General features: G+C 48.7%; 1 protein-coding gene across 5 annotated transcripts in view; it reads right to left on the minus strand.

Annotated features, from left to right (window-relative positions):
- The window catches only part of LOC142900475 (mediator of RNA polymerase II transcription subunit 13-like), an 80,467-nt gene that overhangs the window by 50,397 nt on the left and 3,727 nt on the right, over positions 1–26,343 (minus strand). For all 5 annotated transcript variants that reach the window (XM_076044774.1, XM_076044778.1, XM_076044776.1 and 2 more), the window contains one exon: positions 9,027–9,264. In XM_076044774.1, the coding sequence (XP_075900889.1) occupies positions 9,027–9,264 (238 nt within the window). The remainder of the gene's footprint in view (positions 1–9,026; positions 9,265–26,343) is intronic.

Here is a 26,343-nt window from a genome sequence, read left to right on the forward strand (position 1 = left end):
ATAAGCACCGATTTTTTCCGAGAACGTAAAATTTTAACAATGAAAAAATTGTGTAAGGAACACATTATTTAATCCTTAAATAATGTTGGGGGTCCAATGTGACGCATTTCTACATTAGAGAACAGTAAAAACACCCTAAACATTTATCCTCTGACTTTAATTTGACTTCTAGTGGGTCACATTTCAACTTTTGTTGTTTATTTTTTAAAACTTGTTCTAGGTATATTATGGCCATCACAGTATCCACAGGTGAATTGCTCTTTCCTGCCGCTACACGGTTATAATGACATTAACTACCCCTGTAAAACAAATGTTCAATTAATTTTGACTCATTTAAATTTATTTAATCAATTAAATTCTTAATAGAAAATTAATCGCTAGTCAATTAATTGTTAATATCCCTACTCGGCAGGCAACACAATGCTGGAACAACGATGATGACGCGATGATGATGATGTTCATCATTATGTGTTTTAGTTTTAGCAGTTGTTGTCCGTACAAGCAGGATCAGAGCGAAGCCACAAGCAGCCGGGATATTGCTGGGGGACAGTCTGTGTGTGTGTGTGTGTGTGTGTGTGTGTGTGTGTGTGTGTGTGTGTGTGTGGGTGTGTGGGTGGGTGTGGGGGGGACGGGGACGCACTCGAGGAAAACACTTAATCCGTCAGCGACTCAAGGAGAAGCGCGAGAGCCTGATGTGATGACGCCGTTATGTTGATAGATGCAAATATGTGTCGGTGTGAGGAGGCCGAGCAGTAAATTAAAGGACGGCTGAGAGATGAGAGGGGAAAAATGCATTATAGGGAGAATGCTGAACTGCAGATGTAGGTTCTTTTGTTTGATTGTCTAGCAACATTTCAAGGAGAAGGTCGATCGTTGCGAATATCGATTTCGGAGGCAAATTCAGTCGGAATCAAAGCAAATTATTCACAGGAACGACTTTAAATCGCCGCCGACGCCGCCCGCAAACGAGACGCTGATACCCGTCAGCCTCCGATCCGAGTCCTGACGCGCGAACCAAACTGGGTTCGCGTCCCAGACAAATTTCTTGGCCGTCTGCGTTGCGGCCGCCTCTCCCGGAGCTCCGTCAGCGCCGGCGGGGTTGCCAGGAAACCAGCGGAGACGAGGAGAAGCACCGCGCTGAGACCCTCCTGCCGGAGCCTCGCCGCTGTTTACATTTCATTAAGTCTCATAACTCACACAGAAACGTGAATTTATCCCCTGTGAATACTTTAATTAGAGAGGAGCCACCTTTGTTTTTATTCGAAAATACCTGTCAACTTTCGAAAAAGTCCACCTCAGAGGGGGGAAATAACTGTTTCTCCAAGAGGAGGCAAATGTTTTCCGCACGTTCCTACCTTTAAAACGCAGAGGAGTGCCATTTGCATATGGAATCCGCAAAACAACCCCCCCCCACTCCCCCCCCCCACACACACACACACACACCAGTCTACGTGGTGGCTGCAGCCCTCGTCTCGCCGTGTTTGAAATAAAAATAAAATAAAATAATCTGTGACAGAATGCGGTGAAGCGCAGAGGCGGAGGGAGAAAAAACAAACAAATGCCGCCAACAACCCCTGCTGTAAGAAAATGTTGTGATACAGAGAGATTTATCCGGCTGTAATCAGCTTAATCAGCATTGTGCGCAACCCGCTTTGGCGAAAAAAGAAGAAAAAAAAACGCTCGAGGGTAACAGATGTTTGTTTGTTAGTAGGGAAGGAGAGAGAGGGAAAAATCCCTCACTCCAGGTTTAAAGACACTAGCTGTTTGAAAAAAAAAATAATGCATCCATTCCTGGGAAATTAGTGGTAAAAAAAAAGGAAGAAAGAAAGAAAGAAAGAAAGAAAGAAGGAAAGAAAGAAGGAAAGAAAGAAGGCATCCGGGAGCAAAACAAATGGAGCATCCCGGCCAGCGGATCCATATCGGTAATAACCTCGATCTAACCTGTGTTTCTGGAGCAGGTGGCGAGTGGGGAGGAGAGGGGGTGGGGGTGGGGGTGGGGGGGTTGAGGGAGGAGGGGTCGTCTCCACAGGCCAGATTACGGCTTCACAGCCAGACGTGGACAGATGGAGGCAGAGGTTAGTCCTCCCTCCTGCGCTCTGACACGCACGCACGCACGCACGCACGCACACTCGCACGCGCACGCATTTGGCAAGCAGCTTCTCACAGGACAATTACCTCGCGACCTCTTCCAGCCCCTACACACACACACACACAGGCAAGTACACAGGCACGCACGCAAAGACACACGCACGCACACCGTGCCAATTACAAGAAAATGATAACATTCGCTTTCAGGCCACGGCGAACACAAGAGGACGGGACACAGAGATTCCTGCACACGCACCACAAAACCCTACAGCCTCTTCGGTATGTATTTATATATATATATATATATATATGTATAGATATGTATGTATATATATATATATGTATATATATATATATATATATATATATATATATATATATATATATATATATATATATATATATATATATATATACATACATATGTATATATATATATATATATATATATATATATATATACATACATATGTATATATATATATATATATATATATATATATATATACATATATATATATATATATATATATATATATATGTATACATACATATACACACGTATATATGTAAAAACCCCCACACACACACATATACTCATATATATGTGTACAGGGAAGAGCACCAGCGGGTTGATAGAGGACAGACCCAGCCGGCAGACGGGTGGGCGGGTGGAGAGGATCTCCTACATATTTGCCGCCTGCTCGATTCGTTTTGTGTTGTTTCGCCTAAAGTCGTGTCCAATGCACACAGACGCACACACACACACACACACACACACACACTCACTCACTCTCTCCCAGTCTCTCTCTCTCTCTCTCGCCGTTCTGCTAATTCCATTATCTCTGATTATTTTCTCATAAGCACTGCTGCTCTAATCCACTTGTGGGTCACATATCTTTGTCGCGCCAGCCAACCGCCGAGCTGATAAAAGATGTGTGAGAAGCAGGTTTTATTTTTATTTTTTTTTTTCTGTTTTTTTCTCCCCTCCTCCCTCCTCTCGCTCGCTTTAGTCTGCGGCAAAAACACGGCGAACGGCGGCAGCGGCGGGTTCTGAGAGATCCGATCTGGATGCAGAATGTGAGAGATCAATCAGGTCTCTCTCACATACTGGGGAATGACAAAAAAGAAGCTAGCAGCTAGCTGCCAGCTTTAGCTGTCACATGAGGAGGAAGCCGCTGTAAGCTTGTAAACAAAAAGCAGCACTGAAGGCTTTTCCTGATGACAGTAGCGCATCACGGCTCATCTTACTTAGAGTCTCCACATACACCAGTCAGAGTAACTGCAACTCCTCAGGTAGCATGTAAGCTAGCTAGCAGAATTTGATATGTTAGCTAAAAACGTGGCGTGACATCACAATATTTGTGTTTTTTATTCTGTGGTTTTCTGGTTTTTTTTTTATCTAAAGTCCTCTGTGAAAACGTCACCAAAGCCTCGAACAACATCAGGGTGAGAAGCAAAAAAGGCTGAAATCTCTGTTTTGAGTGAACTAATCCTTTGGGGAAATCCGTCCCGCTCAGTGTTGAATGCGACAAACACAAATGCTGTCCAATCATCTTCAAGTTGTTTTTAAGACGTCTTCGTTCTTTTTTTTCCTCTCTTTTTTTATTGGTTTCCCAGAAGGGTACGTGAAACAAATACCCCCCCCCCCCCCCAACACCTCCTCGCTATTCCTGAAACATTCCTTAAACAAGCACGTCAGGGTTAGCGCAACATCTGGGCCTCTCTCTTTAACGGAAGAACTCAGAGACGCGGCGCTTAATTATCTCTCCCCTCTCGCCTCAGATCCCCGGCGCTGTTTAGTTCTCCGTTTTGTAAGATCATCTTTGCATTAAGTATGCACATAATTTCTCTGAGAGCGCGAGCGGGGTTAAGACGCTGCAGCAGCAGCAGCAGCAGCAGCAGCAGCAGCAGCAGGAACAACATCCACCCGCAGCTAGGATTGATTCCACTCAGAATCTTTCTCTGCCGGATTTCCCCTGTTTTGTATTCCTCTCAGCTTTACTACAGTTTCAATGAAGGGGGTGGGTGGGTGGGAGGTGGGGGGGGTTAGGGAGTGTGGGGGTGTGAAGGAAATAAAGCAGAGAACATATTTCATCGACATTTGTCGGCGGCGGGGTTGGGGTGGAACACATCCAGTGTGACATGCGCCCGATTGAGACGCACGTCTCCTGCAGGTGATAAATATGCGCTGCGTCGCCGCGGGGCCGAGCCGCTCCGGCCCAACGGCTGCTCCACCCGCTCCGCCGTTCACCTTGACCACACGCTGCGTCTCGCGGCGGCATTGGCGCCGGAGCGCCGCCTGTGGCGTTATCAAAGTCATCAGCTTCCACACCCCAACCCCCACCTATCTTCTTCTTCTTCTTCTTTTTTTTTTTTACTGTACAAGCTTTTGAATCGGATGAGCAAACAGCCTCCACCCCCCCACCCCCCACCTCCTCCCTCTCTCTCTGTCTCTCTCTCCTGGCGCTCATTTTAAAGGGCGTGCAAAAGCAAAAGCGTCGCCGCTATTTTAGCACGGCGGCGGCGGCAGCGGCTAATCAGGGACCGCTCTGACGAGAATGCAAACGAGGGTTTATTTGAAATTCATAAAGCACGGCCTTGCGTTCAAGCGACGCGCGCGTCTTGTTTTCATTTAGCTTTTTTTGTTTTTTTTTCTCCCCCACAGTTTGTGATGCGGCGCTGCTAATGAAACCTTGTTTTAAAATCGAACACGAGGAACCACGACGACAGCTTTTTACTTCCATTCAAGTTGAGGTGAACGGTGGCTGTGTGGTGTTTGTGTAAGGGGGGAGGGGGGGGGGGTCGCCAATCCCAGCGTGTCTCTCCGGTTCCCAGCGGCGGGGGGTCAGGACGCCTCAGGGCGGCAGATTGCAAGAGGAGGAGGAAAACTCTCAGAGTTTCACACTTCTTCCGACACGCAAACGCACTCGCAATCTCCACACTCTCCAAATCTTGGCACCTTGAGAAGCCGACGGACCGGCGCTTCGTCCGGCGAACGCGACTGTCGGAGTGTCAGCCGGCCGTGACCGCAGCGCCGCCGTGCGACTCCAGACGCAACACGGACACCTTTGAAAGGCATTGCGTTACTGTTGTGTGTACTTTTGTGATGTCAGAAAATACGGGAAATCCGTACGGCTCTGGAGTCATTAGGGAGTCCAGATCGTACACACTGTGTGTGTTTGTGTGTGTGTGTGTGTGTGTGTGTGTGTGTGACTGGACTCTGAACTGCACAGCGACAGCCTGCCGACGATCAGCGAGCGGCGCTTAAGTGCGGAGAGGAGAGATCTGGACTGGAGCTGCTCACTTAGCCGCCGTCAAGGACGCCGTCTCCTTAGAAATTTACCCGAGTGAGAAGATTCGGCGCCTTCAGCAAAAGGCCGAGTGAGGCGTCGGATTCCTGAGCTGCGTCTTGCAACATCCATCCTTACATTCCACCTCCTCCTCCTCCTCCTCCTCTTCTTGCTACACTCTCATCGCCGCCGCCGCCGCCGCCACCGCAGCTTTTGACAAACAGCCAATGGGCTCGCAGCCGAGTCGGCCGAGCGCTGCCTCGTCACTTTAGGATCAGATAAACTAATGGTTGGGGGGGGGGGGGGGGGGGGGGGGCAGCTGAGAGCGACCTGGCACGAGCAGGTGGCGGCCGCTCGGATTCCAACCTCCGACAGATTCCACCAGCGAGAGGCAGGAGGGAGGAGAAGCGAGCGCCGACGGCTCCAAACACGAGAGAAGCGAGTGAAAACTTGCCAAGCGACGAGTTTGTGCGAGAGATTTCTGCAGCGTGGACGCTCTGAAGGAAGGACAGACGCGGCCGAGGAGGCTTTTCTCGCTAGTTATGTCCTGATTGAGGTTAATCCGGAGAGCAACCTCGAATTAATTCAAATTGGAACTAGTCTATCACTCCGTGCCGATGGGAAACAGTTTGTAAAATATAATAAGCGGAAGAACAGTTTGCAGAACTTGGTTGAGTGGCTCAGTGAAAGTCATGCGAGGTTACAGTTTGTATAAATGGTAATTAACGCTATTTTCTCAATCAGCTCCTCCTCTTCCAGGTCAAAGCCAAGTTGTGCCGCAGCTTAAAATAAAGTAGACGTTTACTTTCACAGCCAGCGTCGTAAAAAAAAAATGTTTTAATCTTTTTGAAACAAATTTAATTAAATACGAACAGTGATTCATCGTCGCAGCTGTTGCTGCTCAGCTGTTCACTCCCAATTCTGGCTGCAGCTTGACCTTGTCGGGTGCGAAGCAGCTTTTTCTTTCTTCCCCTCCTCAGTTGGAATCAAAGAAATTCCGTCCGTCTGTGGTCGCTGTTTTCTTGTCCGGGTGCGTTCCAGGTTTGAGTTAATTAGCGCCGACTTGCGCAGTTAGAAACAAACAAGGAACGAAAATCAACAGCACACACCTTTCAGAAATTCATCTGTGCACGTCTCAGCCGGCAGCTGAGCCTGAAAACATCGCCCGCCCGCCCGCCCGGCTGCTCACCCACACGCCCGCACTCCCGCTCCCTCTCAATAACTGCTGTACAACTGGAGATGCAATGATTATATCCCGCTGCTTTATCATTCACACTAAATGTGTCCGACAAGCTGTCGGTCTGAGCTGTTCACACTAAAATATGCAAGCATCCGTATTAGTAGCAAGCGCGTAAATGATTTTGCAAATTTACAAAAAAAAAAAATTGTAGAGTGAGTTTTTAAAATGTGAAGTCTGTGACAATTTCAAATGTGGATTTTTTTTTTAAATGTATTTTCAAACTACAGTGGCAGATATTATTATTTCTAGGGATCCATCAACCTTTTTTTGCTGGTATGGATGCCTGCAAATGTGTCATTTGGGATGAACCAGTTCAAATAAACAATGTGGGTTGAGGGGCGGTGACAACAAGAAAGTCGGATTTGACGATTGACATTTGATACGCCGTTGGAAAAAAAAAGCCTGTTTGTGATTCACAGGCCTGCCTTCCTCCTCACTGTTGTGACATTTGTAAGGAAAACAAATGGCCGAGAATTGCTTTAGAAAGCGGGTCAGCAGGGAGCAGACAGGGGTCGAGGGTAGGGAAATCACACACACACATACACACACACACACACACACACACACCAGGAGCAGACTGGCTGACGGGGCACGGTGCAGGGAAGAGGGGATAAGAGAGGAGGGAGGGGAAGTGAGGTGACACCGGGGAGACGGAGAGGCGGAAGAGAGAAATCCAAAACATTCCCACGGCGCGTCGGGGATCCAGGTGCGGAATTCTACCAAGACTCAGCCGCTAACGCTAACACATAGCACGGCGGATTCTAATTTGGGAAGGGGACGACGTCCCGGCTTCAATTAACAATCATCAGGTGCCCCCCAAACAGCCAGAGCTGCTATTTTTTAACGCTTAATAGGAGACTTCTGAGAATTGTGCAGGCAAAAAAAAAAAAATGAAAAAGAAAAAGTCCGCCGATAATGCTTGAGAATGCGTCATCCTCAAAAGACTAAAAGCAGGTAGCGGGGAGTAAACAAGCAACAAGCGACAAGAAACTGCGGCAGAAGAATCAGTGTTTGTACCTGACAACCAGACAGACACCTCGCAACTCAAACCACCACCCCCAAAAACAAAAAATGGGCTTTTATTTGGAATATTTTGTCTGTGCAACTGTGTTGAACGAGACCAGAGGCTGATTAAGGCTCATTAGCCAGCGAGGCATTTCTCCCAATCAGCAGCACACGGACGCGTGAAATCCTCCAACTAATTCAGCAACTTCAATCAAATTCCTGAATGGGAGCCTTTGAAAAGCAGATTGAATGGCCAGCGGTTGTTACTGGGGGGGGATGTGTGTGTGTGTGTGTGTGGGGGGGGTATTTATCACTGTGTTTTTGCCGCAATTCTGTGACGCCGCAGGCCGGCAACCTGTTTCTGTGATCAGTGGCTGGTGGCGACATTCTCTTAAGATTTTTCAATGAAAAATCCACCTTTTTTTGTAACCGGTATTGTTTGCACACTGGTTCTAAAAAAAAACAAAAAAAAAAAAAACTAAGAATTTCTTTCAAGTTATAAGCAAGGTTTCAGAATGGAATTCTGATACACTGTGTGTATAAGTGGCGTTCGTGTCTCCGCAGCATTTGCCAGCTATCGACTGCTGCTGCAGCGCCTCAGAGGCCTTTTCCTCCACATCAAGCCGCCTCTAATGGCTCCAAGTCTCCCAATCGCCTCAAAAAACAAAACAAAAAAACAAACAAAAAGAAAGAAGCCCTAAAATATTCCTTGACTCACTCGTCCTTTGAGTCCCAAACCCGATAAAAATCCCCCTCCTGCTTACTCCTACGCTCCTCAGTCGATATGTCGGACTTGTGCTGCACACGTGAGTGGTGAGATAATGAAAATGTTTCTATAAATAGGGACAATAGTGCTGACAGTAGCACTCTACCCACTCTCTCTCTCTCTCTCTCTCTCTCTCGGGTAAGAGGGGGAGGGGATTGGGGGGGGTATCTGGGTGTAATTTTCACCAACACATAAACACAGAGGCGCGCTGCAAAAAAAAAGAGAGAAAATCTCCTCCAGCTTCAATATGCAAACACTTGTGCGGCGAAAAGCAAACACAACTCAGTCGTTTTTTTTTGTTTTCCTTATCCTCCAGGAGGCAAACTAGTGGCTCCGCCCCCACCGTCGCCGCGGGAGAAGCAGCTCGGCTCACGCACGCAAAAACCGCTCCTGGCTCCCGTTCAACTGGAATTAACGACGCGTGCAGTCGTACTTCAAGTTCATATAAACAAACATATCACAGGGCGGCGGTGAGAAGACGAGTCTCGTAAAATCAAATGGGAATAAAAAAATAAAAGGGCAAAACAAAGCGTCGGCGCTGGCAACCGGCAGGACGGGGAAATAATTAAGACGGATGGAGCGGCGGCGGCTCCATCCCTCACCCCCGCTCCCTCAGCCCCCCCCCGGCGCTCACCTTCCAGCTCGTGATGGATGACGTCGGACAGGTTGGGCTCCTCGCCCCACCAGAAGATCCACAGCTCCTTGGCGTCGGGCTTGACCTTGCGGCGCCACACGCACAGCAGGTTGGCCTGAACGCAGCGCATGAAGCTGCGCAGCACCGGGTCGTCCTGGGCCGGCGCCGAGATCACCGGGCCGTACTCGCCGCCGCCGCGGAAGCAGTAGCAGCGCCATTTGATGCCCGTCAGCTCGGCCTGCAGGGGGGGAGAGAGAGAGAGGGAGGGAGGACGGGAGGTCAGAGGTCGAAGTGGCGTCGAGTTGTGCAAACCAGATGAAAATACTTTTAGCAGTGATGATGAGCAGGGCTTGTTTGAAATGAGTCATAACTTGGAATTTTATGGTTCAAGTCCAGAATACAAGCAGGAATTCCACAACACGGATCAGGACTCCTTCTTCAAACAGCCCATTCATTGGGAATTTTAACGTGATCCACTGACTAAAAAAAACAAAACAACAAACACGATGAAAAATAAAATAAAAGCATAGTCGCAGCATAAATCATCAATAAATCCCACCTTTAATTAAATGTCCTTCATTCAAATTATCGAGGAAACTGAACATTCAAATCGTTTCACTGATCTTTTCCCACATTAAAGCCCCTTCCTCGTTTCAAACGTCACGTCGGAGCGATAAAAACACACATCCAACCATAAAGCCCAGTAATAAAAGAATGAAACCTATTGTGTTAGAGCAGCGCCAGATTTCCTCCACAGCAGCCGGACGACGTCGACCCAAAAAACCCGTTTTCTTTTGCGCCTTTATTATTAAAAACACTTAACGTGCCCCCGTTGAGCCGTTACGGCCACATTTAACCGGCGGTTTTACACGCCGCCGCCGCTGCAATAAAAGCTCCTGCGACTCTGGCGGGGCTGAAGGAGGCAGAGAGCGACGGGCAGACACCAGGGACGGCCTTGAGTGAAACACAGTGAGGAGAGAGGAGCCACAAGAGAGAGAGAGATAGAGTGAGAGATGTGCTGGTGGTGGGGTGGAGGGTTAGGGGAGGGGGGTGGGGGGGTCAATGGCTGGAGCTCAGCCCAGCAGCTGACATCTCCTCCATTTCATCTAAATGGGATGATGACTGTTTGTGTTGCCTATTGCAGACTTGGGAGGCTCCCAGCCGAGCGAGAGAGAGAGAGAGAGAGAGAGAGAGAGAGAGAGAGAGAGAGAGAGAGAGAGAGAGAGAGAGAGCAACGGCGATCAGCGAAGGGCCGAGTCCAACTTTCAGCGGAGAACCACACAGGCAAAAAAAAAAAAAAATCCTGCTTCGTCGTCGGTGAAAGAAGTTGTCACACCTGAACTGGGAACAGTTGCTATGGGAAATTAATAATATATATATTTTTTTTTTTTCTTTTTTTTTTTTGAACACATTTTATTTTGTATATGTTTTGTAATTAATTTTTATAAAAATTGTAAAATCATATATAATGTTTTATAATGAAAAAGAAAGACCTCGGAAGACGTGTAGTGTGTCATGTGTGACATTTCCTAAGTTGCAGCAGCAGCAGCAGCAGCAGCAGCAGCAGCTGAAACTCCCCCCAGAATCCTCACAATGCAGCCGGATCACTTAAATTTCAAGCCTAAAATCTCATTTTCCGTCTCCAAAAGCTCCCGTCTACAGCCCCGCAAACTAGCGGGAGTCGGGTCCAACTTGACGGGCAGCAGGTTTATCCAATCACTGCGTCTTTTTTTCCTTTCTTTTTAACGCTTTTCACTTTTTCCATGCGCTCTACGGCTGATGTCTTTTCACTTTTTACGGACAGATGGATTACATTCAGCAGATTTGAGGGGCGGGGGGGAAACATCCCTCCTCCCCCAGTGAGACGTCCGAGTCAGGAGTCTCACGCCTGCTCTTACAATTTTTTTCTCCCCCCTTTTTTTCCCTGTTTGCATGTGTGCGCAAACACGCAGGGGCAGGCACGGCAGAGCCTCCGACCTCCCCTCCCGACTTTCACCCAGCTGTGAGATTGCGGCAGAGAAGTGGCGGGAGAGCAGGGGGGAGGGAGGGAAGGAGGGAGGGGCTGGCGGGTAGAAACACTGACCCACTTCAGGTAGCAAGGAGCGGCTCAAAGAAGATTTAAGCCCTTTAAAAGAAACAGGAAGTGCAGCTTTGAAGCTGCCCGTCTGGCACGCGCCCAGCAGCTCCGGACGCGGTCGAATCGAAAGCGGAATCTTAACCGGCAGACGACTGACGTGTCTGACGTGGGCAAATATGTTTCTATGTATATATAGATATGTATGTATGCAGACATTATCCTCCAAACACCGGCCGCCGCCGGTCCCACCCCCGGGGGCCAGTCCTGAGTGCAGAATGCTGAGGTAATTACAAGCGCGTCCCTCCCGTAATGGCAGCGTGTGTAATGGGAGATACAAACACTGGCTGCTGCGATAAGCCGGCGCCCTAAAATTAGCAGCGACAAGGTCAAGGATGCCGTTTTCTCCCAGAGCAAAAAGAGACGCAGACATCTGCTCGCGCTGCCTCGTCACAGCGAGTCAATGTCAAAAGTTCCTCCGCCGCTTGACACAGCTGCCCGCCTGCTGAAGGAGGAGGTTAAAAAAAAAAAAAAAAATATATATATATATATATATATATATATATATATATATACATATATATATATATATATATATACACGCCCACATATATATAAAAAAAATAAACAAACACCGAGCAGAGCGTCCGCTGAGGAAGAGGGGCCGCCTGTTTGTATTTAGACGGTGTCACGTGGTCTCTGCGGTGAGTCGACTGGCAAGAATCCCCCCCGAGGACGAGTTTCAGGAGAGGACGAACTGGTGGACGAGGAACAAAGCCAGTCTGACAGAATCTCCCACAAAAAAAAGAGTAACCGCAGCCTCGCCACAAGGGCTCCGACGCTAACGGTGGAATGCTAACGCTATCGGATGCCTGCTTTGTAAACAAGAAACCAGCACCAGTGGGCTCGGCGCCCATCGTGACGTCACAAAGGGCTGATGTTTCGCGCCCCGACCGAACCTTTGGCGCTAACGGAGGGACTCTTTTCATTTCTGAGCTGGCTGACAGGACAGACACACACAATTGTTGCTTTGATATGAGAGATGGGAGGAGCCGCCATGGCAGAAAAATGGGACCTTCAGTTTGGTTTTGGGGTTTTAGACAAATGTTTTGTTAAACATAACTTCACTTAAAAGTTGTTGTTTTTTTTATCAAGGGGAACCCCAGGCAGACAAAATAGTTCATATATTTTTGCTCATGTTCTTTGTACTATCTTATTTATTCAAAATGATTCATTATTAAATCATGATTATTAACAACGATGAGGAGATTATGATATCATAATAGGACATTGCATAAAAACCAGACAGCACATCAAACTGACTAAACTGACCCTTTATCTCCTTTTTTACAGGCTATAAGCAGCTGAAACGGCTCTGTGGTCTTGCCGGTAACAAGCCTTTTCCCCCGACCGCCTTCCGTCTACATACACACACACACTACACACACAGCACACAGGTGAACGTGTGTCTGCGTGTGCTTTCCAAGGCCTCGGCTCGCGGAAAAAGCAGCGAAGGACGCCTCGCTGCAGGCCTGCCGAGGATTTGCCGAGGCACGGTTGCAGGAAGAGGAACAGTGCTGCAGTCACATGCTCCCAGGCAGCTCCCTGCACATGCCTGCACACACACACACACACACACGCACACACACACACGCTCGCACAAACATCACACGGAGCAGCTGTGACGCTGTGCAGAGCAGAAGTGCCTCCAACACGCCGACGTGCATCAGGAGGCCGACGTGTTTTCTGGCTGATGTCCAGTTTTTTGTTTTTTTCCTCGCCGGCGACAGCGAAGATCTGCCTCGTCTCGGCGGCCTCTGCGCGCAAGCGAGCACGTGCGACTTGGGCCTCTGAAGTCGCGGCTCACGAGACGCGAGCTGTCATATTTACACGAATAACTTATCGCTCGTAACGCGTTAGAGGAAGCAGAGAGAGAGAAACAGAGAGAGAAAGAAAGGGGGAGAAAAAAAACCTGACGGCTGCCATTATCTCGGCAAACGCGAGTGACAGATTAGCGACGTGTTAAAAAAAAAAAAAAAAAAAAAAAAAAAAAGTCCCGCCGCGCCAAGACAAGCAACTGATGATTAGGACGGCTGAAGTTTCCGTGGCGTTAAATCACTCAGAATTGAGGTGATAGTCGCATTAAACGCGTTTGTTGCTCGTCTGCAGCTTAATTACCATTAGAGGCTTGTTAGCCTTGGTAGCGGCGGTGACAACAGCGGCGATGTGCCTTTTTATTTCTATTATTTCTTCTTAATTGAGAACCCACTGACTGATATTTGTTCACAGCAGGCAACAACAAAAAAAAAATCTCTGCGATTAAGTTAACACACAGACACATAAGACACGTAAGCAGCGTTTGAGTGACTTTGCTTCATCGTTGTGCCGTATCTCACACTCGCGCCAAAGCAATTATAAATCGGCTTTTAAAAAAAAAAAAAATGTTTAAACATGGCATTAATATCAGTCCGGATGCGGCGCCCTTGGGAATTTAAACAGTTCCGGAGCGGCTCGCTGGACGGACGGTTGACCCGCTGACACTGAACGCACCGCTCATCATGTGGAGTCTTAAGCCAGGACGACCCCGAGAGCCTTCGCCAGGAACCAAAGAACAAATCAACATTTATTCACCCCCCGCGCTGCGCCGCCCTCCCCCCCCCCTCCTCCTCAGCCCTGTCTCCCTCCCCAATTCAATCTCGTTTAAAAACTAGTGGGGGTGGTGGAGAGGTCGAGGAGGTCGGGGTCGGGGGAAGACGGTGGATTTAGTTTGGCCGTCGATAGCGCCGTCGCTCCTAAGCCCCCTTGTTCTGGAGGTTGGCCGGTTCAATTTCTGATGGAGTGCAGGAGCAAAAACAAGAGTGCCTCCTTCTTCTTCTTCTTCGTCTTCTCCTTTATTTTTTTCTTTTTTTTTTTCCTCCCCCGTCCACGGCGAAGACGGACCGGAGCTCTGACCTTACTCTCACCTCTATTATCTTCCTTGTCTGCGCTCTCCCTCTCATCTCTCGGCGCTCGGGCCGCTGTTACGGATGCCTTCTGAATACAGCCGTAGCTCCCTCTCCTCCACTTCCTCCACTCCCTTCTCTCCCCTCCCCCCCTCCCCCACTCCCCAGTTCCTCCTGTTCCCGCCTTTTTATGTCTTTTTGTCTCGTAAACACAGCGAGGAGATAACAGCTGGCCGACGTGTTTTCTCCCAGCATGGAGGAGAATCCCGGTTCTTCCTGAGCCCCCATTCCGCTGAGGCAGAACCGACCGGGCCAATCGGAGCGGATTCTCCGACAGGTGGGCGGGGCTTCACGCAGCGGCTAACTGCGCCTTTTTCTGCAAATATTTACAGAATATTTGATATTTAAAGTCATTCCGCAAGTCTTTATGTCAAGTCAAGGAAAAGTCCTCCATAACTGGGGAGACTTTGCAAATACTAAAGCAGCAGCGACTCTAATTGGTCCCCTCACATTCGAGATACTCTATTGGTCCAGTCCGACCTGCAAGCGTCGCCTTTCCTGCACAAACACTTTCTATGGGCTCTTTACCAGACCTGACCTTTTCGCATTTTTTCACATTCAAACAAATGAAGCAACGACGACAATGTCGACCGGGCCGCAATCTCCGTCGCCACCACCTGAGGTAAACCACAGCCGTGTGTTCACACCCACAGGAAAAAAAAAAAAGAAGAAATAAATCGGGAGTGAGTTAATCCATACGTTTCTCTGTATAATGGACTGGATCAAACCTCCTAAACCCTGCGACTTAAACACACAAGAGGATCCAATTTCCAGAGATTAAGCTTCCATACCGCCGGACCGAAAGACTGACACATTAATACACTTTATATACGGGGTGTGTGTGTGTGTGTGTGTGTGTGTGTGTGTGTGTGTGTGTGTGTGAGCCACATATTGTTTAAAGCCCAGGGAGCTTTACGACGCAGAGGAGACCCCCCCGGTTAGGGAAGCGCACTTGACATTCACTTTGCAGGGGAGGCTTCCGCAAAACTGCAAGTGTAATTTTTTTTTTCATTACTCATCTTTCTCTTGCTCAATAACTGCGAGGGACCTTTTGAACCCTGACCCGACTGAACGCGAGGCGCCGTCTCGACGCTGTACCTCCGCCGAGCGCGCGAGCGCACACTTAAACATCCGCGTGGGGACAACAAAAGGAATCTCATGACATCTGATTCAAAGCCGGGCCTGAACCGCTCCGGCAACAACAACAGGAGCTTGACGCCTTTCCACGCCAAATAATGAAAGATTAACGTCAAAGGATGTTGGTTTTTTTTTCAACAGCAGTAGAAGGAGGCGTCTGAAGGGTGTTGGGGGGGGGAGGGGGGAGGGGGGGAGAGAGAGCTGATGGGCAGAATTTGCATCAGAGCGGAGGAGCGTCGTCTCCGGCGCTAATAAAGCTGACAGAGGACGGCAGGGGAGAGAGAGCGAGATGCCACATGAATCTCGCCGCCGTCTGATGGTCTGACAAAGGAGGCACTTTGGGGCGAGCGAGGGAGGGAGAGAGAGAGAGAGAGAGAGAGAGCTTGTATCAGCAGTTCTCCCTGCCACTCGGCCACAAGAGGAACACTCACTCTGACAGAGTGCCGCGGCGTTCTCATCAACTTCAAATCAGCTTTGACACTTCGGCGAGCCGCCAATATTTGGGCTCGGAGAGTTTCTGTGTTTTTTTTTTTGTTTGGTTTTTTTAGTTGGGGGGGAAGGGGGTGGGGGGGACTCTTGGTGACGCTGCCTCCCGCGTCTCCCGATAACAACCTCCCCCCCGTACGTCTCCATTCGAGCGAATGCGACGGGATCTTTTTGTTCCGTGTCGAAGAGCAGGGCGGCTAATTTAATCACGTCTCGCCGCTGCCGCCGTGTCGAGAGTCGCACTCGACACACACAACTCTTGTTTAAAAAAAAAAAAAAAAAAAAAAAAGTAATCTATTAATTATCACGGGAAGCTTCTGTGTTTGGTTCCACGCGTTCACGATTCAATAAAATCACGGTCTGTCTCCGACTACCACTTATTTATTTCTTATTTATGAAATTGAGTTCATTATTCATTTGATGGATGGAATGTCAAAGCGTTGTGGCATTTTTCCCAGCGTTCCGGGGAGACCAAAGAGATGCCTTGCCTGCGTGTGCACTGCAATTAATAGTACAAGATGGTTTTTTTTTTACATTAATAATGAAAATAACACACACACAGAAAACATTAAAATATATTAAATTGGAACGTGTATGAAGGCTCTCAGTCATCTAGGTCATCTTAAAGCAGAAGGGTTCAGTTAGGGCAAGTGGATGGCGAGAACAAGTGCAGTTGCCCTAACTGAACCCGTCTACAACAAATTGGAATCAGAAATTCTTTTTTTTTGTGTGATAGCTGCTGGGCTTCCAGTTGGCAAAGCGACGTTACGATTATTCCGGCTCTAGTTTATTTATTTTTACATTCTGTATTTACATCCTCGGCTCCACATTTTATCATCAGAAACACGATTCGGACACAAGCTGGATTTTAGCCAGAATCCACAGTGCCAATATTGTCCGGCCCGACAAAACAACGTTGAAGCGCGTGCGGGCGAAAAGCTTTGTTTTCTCCAGAGCTCCGCACCAGTGCGCCGCTGAGGTTTGTTATTCTAACTCGGCGATATCAGCCTCACTGTTTACTCGCTGCTTTTCACACAGTCGCCATTCAAGTTATTAGGCTAACCAAACATTTGCTGCCGCCACCGCCGCCGCACCTTAAAAGCATTCAACAGGCAAGACGCGGCAGGTTTTAATGCACGGCAGTCTCGTAAAGAGGAATATTTTTGTCACCGAGATTTAGCGCTGAGTGATCGTGACTGCTTAAAGCACTTGTTCAAACACCGGATGTGTCTCTGGAATAACATGCAAGTGCCGTGTCGCTCGCTCATTAGATAAACAGGGGAAGAGAAAAAACCTTTAAGTGTTTTTCAGACGTCTGTAGTGGAGCAGCAACACACGATGAGGAAACTCTCAAATCCTCAATAGGGCTAGAGTTGGGTAGAGCTTCGATAATAGAGCTTTAGATATCAGGAAAAAGGATCAATTAGCCCTGTGTTTACAGCCTCCTGCTGTCACTCCATACTGACACTTTGTTGGACCTTCAACACGTTTGGAGAGGGGACAAAAAACAAGGCGGCCTCGGAGGGCGGAGCCAACACCTGGCTGCGGGTGTTCTCATTACACTGGGAGAGGAATCAGTGCCCTTTGTGACATCACAAAAGCCTGATTCGCAGGGTGCTTCCTCAAAAGTGGAGGAGCAAGAGACCGAAGAAAAGGATGGAGTTTAGCTGACAGGATGGAGACACTGCTTGGTGAAGTGAATTTTATAACATGTGGGTGAAGTTAATATGACGCAATTTAGCGTTTTTATCATAAAAAAGTCCTCTTCCTCTTCTGTTGCTCTGCTGACTGCTGTAAACACTGAAAACACACTTGATGTCACTACAAGTGCAACAATTAAACGATTCGGCGAATTAATTAAATGCCATTTCAGCTAATTAATGAAAGTTTATAGACCCACATCCCCTCCACACACACACACACACACACACACACACACACACACACACAAGGAAAAAGCTGCTGGGGCTGCTGCTGCGTTGCCAGGTCAGGGTTGCCAGTTGCAAGAGGAGCACAGCAGGAATCGGACCCACCCCCTCAATCGTCAATTAACCCGGTGAAATCAAATTACCCGGCGACGGGCCGGCGGCCCCCACCCCTGCCCCCCAACCCCTCCCCCTCCTCCTGCCGTTTAACGCAGCAGAACGCAGCAGAACGCAGAGCGACGCGCAGTGACTGCACTCGTTGGCCCGGAGCACAGACAGGGGGCGCCGCGGAAAACAAGAGGAAAGGCAGCAGACAGGTGTAGAAAGCAGCCCTCTGGGGCTGTGGACACAAAACAGACGCCTTCTTTTTTTTTTTTTTTTGTCTTTGCCCCCCCCCCCCACCACCACCATCACCACACACACACTCCCACCTCTGCCGCCACCTTTCCAAGCCGCCGCGGTCCACAACAAGGCCGCCATCATTTGATCCATGTTCTGCCGCAGCATCCAGGAGGTGAGCGAGCCCGGCGACCTAATTAGAGCAGCGAGAGTCCCCGGGGCTGAGTGACAGATAGACCTGCCAATCACGCGGCAGAGAGCCTCCATCAAAAACCCGCTGCCACTTCTCACCCGAAACAAAAGGCGTGGGCGGCAGCGGCGGTGGCGAGAACCCCCCCGCTGTAAAAAATAAAAAACAACACAGAGCCGCAGCGCCGGGCGGCTTCTGAAAGCATGAAGCGACGGACTCAGGCTCAGGCGGGAGCCCCGCTTAAGTCTAAATAATTAACGTGCAAATAAGTAAAGCGGCCTTTGCTTTAACAGCGTCTCTGGTGGAACTTAATTAACTGTGACGAGCCACCGGGAGAATGCAGGGACAAAGACGGCGAGGAAAACTCTAAACTGGCAAAGAGAAGGAAACACAGAAGACGGAGGGAGAGGAAACTGTTGCTAGGCAACATAAAACATATACAAGATTTGGCAAGGTGTTTTTTTTTTTTTTTTTTTTTTTTTTTTAGATTTCTGTCTCCAGGGCTACAGTGGAAATACAACATCTCCAGCACTCCGGTGTTCCCGGACTTTGAAAATCACAAAGCAGCTGCACGGCGCATGTGTGTGTGTGTGTGTGTATGTGTGTGTGTGTGTGTGTGTGAGAGAGAGGGAGAGAGAGTGTGCGTGTGTGTGTGCGCGCGCCCCTCATCTCGCTCGCTTCCTTGCAGCTGGAATTCATACACCGGAGTTTGGCCCCGGCAGATATTATCAAGCGCGTCATACATGCTTCTGGAAAGTCCTGGGATTACGGAGACTTTGCGGTATAGGATTACTCGGCCCGGGCTCCTTCTAGTGGGAGAGAGCGAGAGAATCCGCCGCGGTAATTGTACAATTAGCGCTGCATGGTGGCTTTTGAAATGCCTACAAGTAGCTAATAGTCCAATTGTTCCTGAAAATTGGGCAAATTGAGCATAGGCAGCGGAGGAGGAGGAGGAGGGGGTGGGTGAAAAAAAATATCTCTCTGGCTCATAATTTCCTGTATTGATTCTTTCTTGGGGGGGGGTTCCTGCTTTAGATAAGATGACAGACTCGCTTAAGTCAGCATGACTTTCTCCTCCTGTTTCGTTCCACACCAGATAAAGCAAGGGGCGGGGAGGAAATGCTTAGTGTGTGTGTGTGTGTTTGTGTGTGTGTGAGTGTGTGTACTCAGCGCGTAGGCAGGGCCGGGGATGATCAACTTCACAGGAGCAAACAGGTCTGGACCTGACGCTCACCTGGCCCGCCGCCTGTAACGTGCCGTTTGCTTACTCAGTGGGCGTGGCCCGACAATCGCAGCTACGGCGGCGCTAGCAAGTTAGCGTCTAGCAGCTACCCTCCCACCCCCTGAAAAAAGTCTTACGTAATTCCGCAGTCCATACAGTGAGGACAATGGCACCGTCCACCACATACACACACACACACACACACACACACACACACACACACACACACACACACACACACACACACACACACCAGTCACCCTCTATAAACACTGAACTCTCTGCGCTCGCCTCGTCATGCCTGGGAACCACTCGGCCTATCGGATCCTTCCCCCCGCTACTCCTCCATTTATTCTGAAATAGAGCTGTACAAATTTTCATTAACATCCGCAAGAAAAAAAAAATCAAGGGTGTTTCTGCCTAATTCAAGATGAGAGAGGGCGAGGCGGCGGGGGAGGGGTAGACAAGGGGGGGGGGGGCGGCAGCGGCGCTTGGCAGCGCTGTGGGGGAGAATCAATGCGCCGCAAATGGCTGTGAATCAACAGCCTGCGCATAATGTGTTTGTTCTCATCGAGTGGCCCGTCTGATTGGCTGCGGATAATGCGAGCGCGTGAGAATCAGAATTCTTTTGCGACGCCGCGTTTCGTCTCCCGCAGCCTTCAAATCTGAGCGCGCGCTAACCGCTGAACCCCCGGCCAGAAGCCGTCGTCCCGGCTCGCAGGGGAAAAACATATTTAATATTCACCCAGTTAGGAGCCACCTGCTCTATCTCACCAGTGAGGAAAACTCTCTACGTCAAAGTGTGCGCAGTCAGGTGCAGCAGATTCTCGCCCAGACAGTCGATGACTCTGCCGCAGCGGCTCGGGAGATCATAGTTAAAAAAAATAATAATAATAATCATTAAAAAAAAATAGGGCTTTTAATCCACAAATCAAGGCTGCAGCGGCTCATATCCGGCATGTAATGGACTGGATTGGAGGAACAGGGGTGTCAGTCTGCCAGAGGGCCGCGAGCATTTAGCCGCTCACGACCTCGTGCTTTCAACTGCCAGAGTGGAAATTAGAACAGAGAGACGTTTATCTTTCACAATTATCATTCACAAGTTCAATGTAGCTGCGCAGAGTGGAGGACAAATGTGTAACGAGTGAACAGTTCAGGAGGAATTATTATTATTATCATTATTATCATCGTTATCCTTATAATTCTCATTATTATTATTGTTGGCTGATTTTTTTTTGGGGGGGGGGGGCTGAAATACAGAAGTGGCCGCGTCGAGGGCCTGTCTGACAATTTGTGTTTATAGAACATAGAAAGAAACAGGAAAAAACAAAGAAGTGAATAAACACTGATAGTTATCGCCACACGAGGAGCACACGAGCGTCTTGGACACAAGTGAATATTTGCGACTGGGGATCCAGCCGGAGACGCTAACCGATAAAACTCGAAAAAAGAAACCGGGGCTTTCTTAGCAGTTGTTTTTCCAAAGCAACTTTTCTTATGTTTTTTTTCCAGAAATTTGCAAGATCACATCTGCACTCGTTGGAAAAAAAAAAAATCCAAAACAAGCAACTAAAAAACAAAACGCGGGGCAACAAGAAGAGAGACTGAACCAACTGCAGCAGGAATCACAGGTCAGCTGACTGCCGGTGCCAACTCCACCATCAGCGTCCGTGCCTCACTAATTGCAACGATTACACACTCAATAAGTAACAAACACGCTGTTTAAACAAACACGGCGTAAAGAACATTTTTAGCCCCACGTTTAAAAACGCTGGTCTCATGATCTCAGCGCCTGGCTTCTACCTCAACGTCAACGTGACTGGACAACTTTCCAATGACATGACGGGTGTCACCGGTGCTCTAAGGTACGGCGGCTACCGGCCGATCCTACGGACGGAGGAACGAGCGGCGGGGAGCCGGGAATAGAACACAGCTGGCGCTGCAGGGTTGCACACATACTATCACACTCCAGCCGCTTATTGCTCCAAAACACTCCTGGCCATCCTGTCCCACTTCCAGCACCACCAACCCCCCACCCCTCCACCCCCCCCACTCCCGCCCCACTCCCGCCCTTCCTCTTTGAACTGTTCCCACCGCAGTGACAAGCCCACCACTCAGATAAGATCCACAACAGGGAAGAATTGTAGTAAGAGAAAGAGGAGGAGTGAAGGGGAGGAGGAGTGTGTGTGTGTGTGTGTGTGTGGGGGGGGGGGGGGGGGGGGAATAATTTCTTCCTGCTTTTTCTTGTATCCTGTCCGTGCAAACTCACAACAGCAATGGCAGTTTTTTGCATAATAAAAGCGATATTTCTAATAAATTTCTATTAAAATTTTCAACAAAGTACAATTGCGATTTGCAGGCGATTCCATTGAATATTGTGAAGCACATAAGCCGTAATTCTCATGAAATCTCGACTGGCGGGACGTAATTCTCGTAGAATCTCGTCCCACAAGATGTTTGCTTTTCTTTGTTTACGTTTGTTTGCTGTCAAGAATGGCTGTTATATTTTTCTACTCTGTACTCTGTGTGTACAGCGGAGCGACGAGGGGCAAAAGAAACCCGGGGTTTTCCTCTGGAGATGATGACAATCAATTCATGGTGGGCGTTCCGTCCTTCCTTTTTCTTAAAGAGAATCAGAACCGCTGAGCAAGATAACGTTTTCCCTGCAATCTGTCAGAACTCCCCCACCTTTTCTCTCCACGGGCTGGGCTGAATAGTCTATAAGCCCGATGTTCAACAAGTCCCGTGAAAATACAGCGAACAACAAGTCATTGATCCGGCTGACAAACAGGTGCGTGCAGCTTATTCCTCAGCGGCACCCAACTCGATAATCGAGGAAGCAAAGCACGTCGACAGGTTGCAGTCGATCACGCGAAGGGGAACAATTTATTTTTTTAAAAAGTGGAGCGGGAAGACATCTGCAAACAAATCCAAATTTCTAATTGTTCTTTAAATGAACCATAGGGAGAAAACTCTACAATTTAATAGATTTGTTTTGTTTGTAGCTTTTAACTCCCGCTAGACGGCAACTGAACTATTAATGAACTCACAGGTTAATTCCAGCTTCTGGGCCCCAAACACATTCAAACCCTGATATAAGGACTTCACAAGCAGCTAAATGTGCTTTAAATATTGTTGACAGATGCTCTTCTGACTCATCTTGAATAGGAAGAAAAAGGAGCACGATTTCATTCTTTCTTTGATTTTACCTCTTTAAAATGCAACAAGTCCACATTGTTGGATTTCTCTCTGAAATGGCCAAAATGATTTTTGTTTTGTTTTGTTTTGACGACCACCGATCCTGACTTCGTCTGCCGGCTCTGAACACTGCGTGCAGAAAACAGGCCGGGCCTGAGCCGAGCCGAGCCGAGCCGAGAGAGGCGCTTCTCGGACTCTTGTGAGACTCACGGCGGCGCACCTGCTGCAGGCGGCAATCAACTTTGGCCAGGACGTGGTTAAAAAAACAACACATATTTTAGGGGATTCTTTTTTCTGCTGCTTCTGTGCCAGCGTCAGACTTTTAAGAAAATGCGAAGAGCAGAAATGAACTCGTCCATCTTGACTGAAGCTCAGCACATCATGCGCCGAGCTTCTCTGCCATTCGTTGCCACCGTTAATAACCAGGATGTGCAGCCGAGAATGTTTTTTTTTTGTTTTGTTTTTTTATTATTAAAGAGAAACAGAGAGAGATGTTTTTTTTCCCCTCCTCACAAGGTGTCGCGGAATAAATCACGACCCCGCCGCCAGCGCCGGTGCCCCCGAGCCTCATCGGCGAGCACTTTGTTTCCGTGCCCAGACGGTGGCATCATTATTGCACACGTAAGGATCTCTATTGGAATACAGTTTGGCTAATGAGCGCCTCTTAGCCGATCACATTAGACCTGCACTCGAGGACACTTAATTACCAGTGTTGCCACCCTCTGTCAGAGGGGTGGGGGGGTGAGGGTGGGGCGCTTTGATTAAACCGGCTGCATTCTACCTGGCTCTGCATTCTGGGGAGAGGGGGAGGTCTGAAGACACCACAACATGTGGTGTGTCTCCTCATGTGTGTGTGTGTGTGTGCGTGTGTGGGCGGGCGGAAGATCTGATGTGTGCACGTCGCTGTTTATTGTCCTCCCTCTCCATCTGCGTCGGTGTGTGTGTGTGTGTGTGTGCGTCTGGGTATGTGAATAATATGACGGGTGTTTGAAGTTTGTCTCCCGAGTCTGAGATGGTTTACAGTGTTTGCAATAAACACACACACACACGTACACACGTATGCGCGCGCACTGGCACGCGCGCACACACACACACACAGCGGGGCTTCCTGTGTCGTGAGGCGCTCTCTCTCTCTCTCTCTCTCTCTCTTTGCTTTTCATATTCACGACTGGAGAGTCGAGGACGAAAAACCTGGACGGGTCCAACAGAAAGACGACTGTTTCTTCTCTCTCTCTCTCTCTCTCTCTCTCTCGCCGTCTCATTTTCTTCCTGCCTCTTTAATTTTCTCCCCCGCTCTGTCTCTCCCTCCCTCCCTCTCTCTCGCTCGCTCGTTCTCTCTCAAATAGGCCGAGTCTCGCACTCAGGAAATGCACATCAGTCATAATACTTTCCTAAAATGAAAACAGATTCCACTGCAGTCCTTCAGCCGCTCTGCCCCCCTCCTCCTCTCTCTCCCGCTCTCTCTCTATGTCTGAAAACATTCCTCTGTTCCTGCTCACGTCCTCCCGCCCTCCTTCTTCTCCTCCTCCTCCTCCTTGCCACCTCAGCTCGCCACATGGATCTTTTCCCCTCCTCCTCCTCCGCCTGTTTCAAAGCCCTGGTTCGCTTCCCCGTCGCCGGCAGACAGGCGCTCGTTTGGGAGGGTTTGCATGCGACGGAGGCGGTCGTCGCCCGGCGACGCAGCGTGACGCCCAAACGCTGCACCCCCTCTCATCCCTTCCTCCCTCCCTCACCCCGACAAAGCCTCCCGCAGCGGCCCGGCCGCTAATGACTTTCAAGGCCCCGGCGTGTAGCGTGTAAAGGGATCCGCCAGCATGAGACGCCGCTCGCAGTCAGATAAAGTCACTCAACAGTAAATATCCTCTGGGTTTTTTTTGTTTGCGAATAATTAGCATTTACATTTGCTTGAAGAAAAGAGCGCTGGGGAGGAGGCGTCCGTATCAATGCGACTCCGCGAGACAGATGTGAGATCAAGTGGGACATCAGGGAAAAGAAAAACAGGGGTTGGGGTAAGTTAACGCTGGAGTCTTGCACTTCCCGAGACATCAGACGCTGCTGCATCTCACACGCGACTGGGCCTTTAAGGTGCTCGTGCTCTATTGATGCGGGCTACAATAACAGCCAGTAAATCAGCGTGCGAGGGTTACAGCGCGTTGGAATGCTGTTTAACAGGGCCGCCGGAGCTGCAGCCGCTCACCAGTCGGCCACCGGCTGACACGACCCCGGGGAAAAGGTTAGGGAGTGTCGCACCTAACAGAGGTTTTTCTCTTGCTCGTGGATGATTTTCAAAACATCTACAGCCACAGTCATTACTGAAAAAAAGAAAAGAAAATAACACTAAAAAACGACCAATCCAACCACTGTTTCATTGACAGCGCGATCGATTTGCAGCCGGCAAACACAAGAAGGTGGCACCAAACTGCAAAAAAAAGAAACACAAAACAAAATCTCAGTTTCCTGGAAACAAAGCTGACATCTACAAACCGCTGTAGCAACAATGAAAAACCAGAAGGAAAAAAAGGCAGCACTACAACAATGGCAACACAGGAAGCAGGAAATCCTCATATTAGATAAGCTGCAAAGCTCAAATTATCAACAACTGCCAAAGCTGTTGACCATTTATTCTCTGTAATCCACCAATCAATTATATTTACGGCACTGAAACTGGTGAATAAGGCGCAGGGGAAATCATGAAAGTGCAACTACATGTTTTCCTCGAGTCTTTACTGCTGTTTCAACACACACACACACACACACACACACACACACACACACACACACACACACACACACACACACACACACACACACACACACACACACACACACACACACCTGACTCAGTCATTTAAACCGGAAACATCAGCAACAGAAACCTCCACCTTCATAGCTTTACAGCGCATGTCGCTGTGTTAAACATCCCATATCACACAGATTTTCAGACACAGTTTTGCATTCCTAATTGTCAAAAAATAAACTACAGTTACTATGGATCAGCAGAAAGCAGCACAGTTAGCCCTCTGTTTACAGGCTGCTTCAGAAACGCTGGGTATTAGCTTCCTGCTAAAAAGGCCTATCGCTTCGCCAGAGACCATGAACCGTTTTGGAAGGAGACGATCGGGAGACCATCAGCGCCCTTGCTGACACCGCTGAGGGCTTCGACTTCCCGAGCGTTTCTGAAAAGCCGAGCGAGAAAAAGAAGTAAAAGATTCTTCTCCACGCCGACAGACTGGCAGCGTTTTTACTGTGAGAAAACTCTCCAAAAGTGCTGGGGTTGTTATTATTATATATGGTTTTTTTTTGCACTACGTGGGACCTTCAACATCCCTCAGTCAGCCTCTTTGTCTCCTTGGTCGCCTCTAACCAGGTCAGTCAGTGTGTCATTAGTGTTTTGCGCCGTCTTGGCCTCCCTGCCAGCTGAGCGGCGGCTGTGCCACTGACCGCTCGTAAACATTTCTCAACAAGCCGGCTGATGGATGGTCCCGGCGCTCCACCGCCACCTTTTCCACAAAGACAGGGGAGAGACACATTCACGAGTCCCCACAGAACAGACAGGCTTTTCACTTTTTGCGTCAGGGAATTTAAAAAAAAAAAAAAAAAAACTTGAGGACAAGGACGTAATCGCAGTTTTGTTTTTTTTTTGCTTTTTGTCGACTGCAACATGTCAGGCTGAGTCAGAGCGGAGAGCGCCCTGATTCAAACCAGATGCTTTTAAGATATTATTTTGGAATCCTCACTCCCCTT

The sequence above is a fragment of the Nelusetta ayraudi genome, unplaced genomic scaffold (assembly GCF_046127955.1).
Source record: "Nelusetta ayraudi isolate G7.1 ecotype Tasmania unplaced genomic scaffold, CSIRO-AGI_Nayr_v1 ptg000083l, whole genome shotgun sequence".
Classification (NCBI taxonomy): Eukaryota; Metazoa; Chordata; class Actinopteri; order Tetraodontiformes; family Monacanthidae; genus Nelusetta; species Nelusetta ayraudi.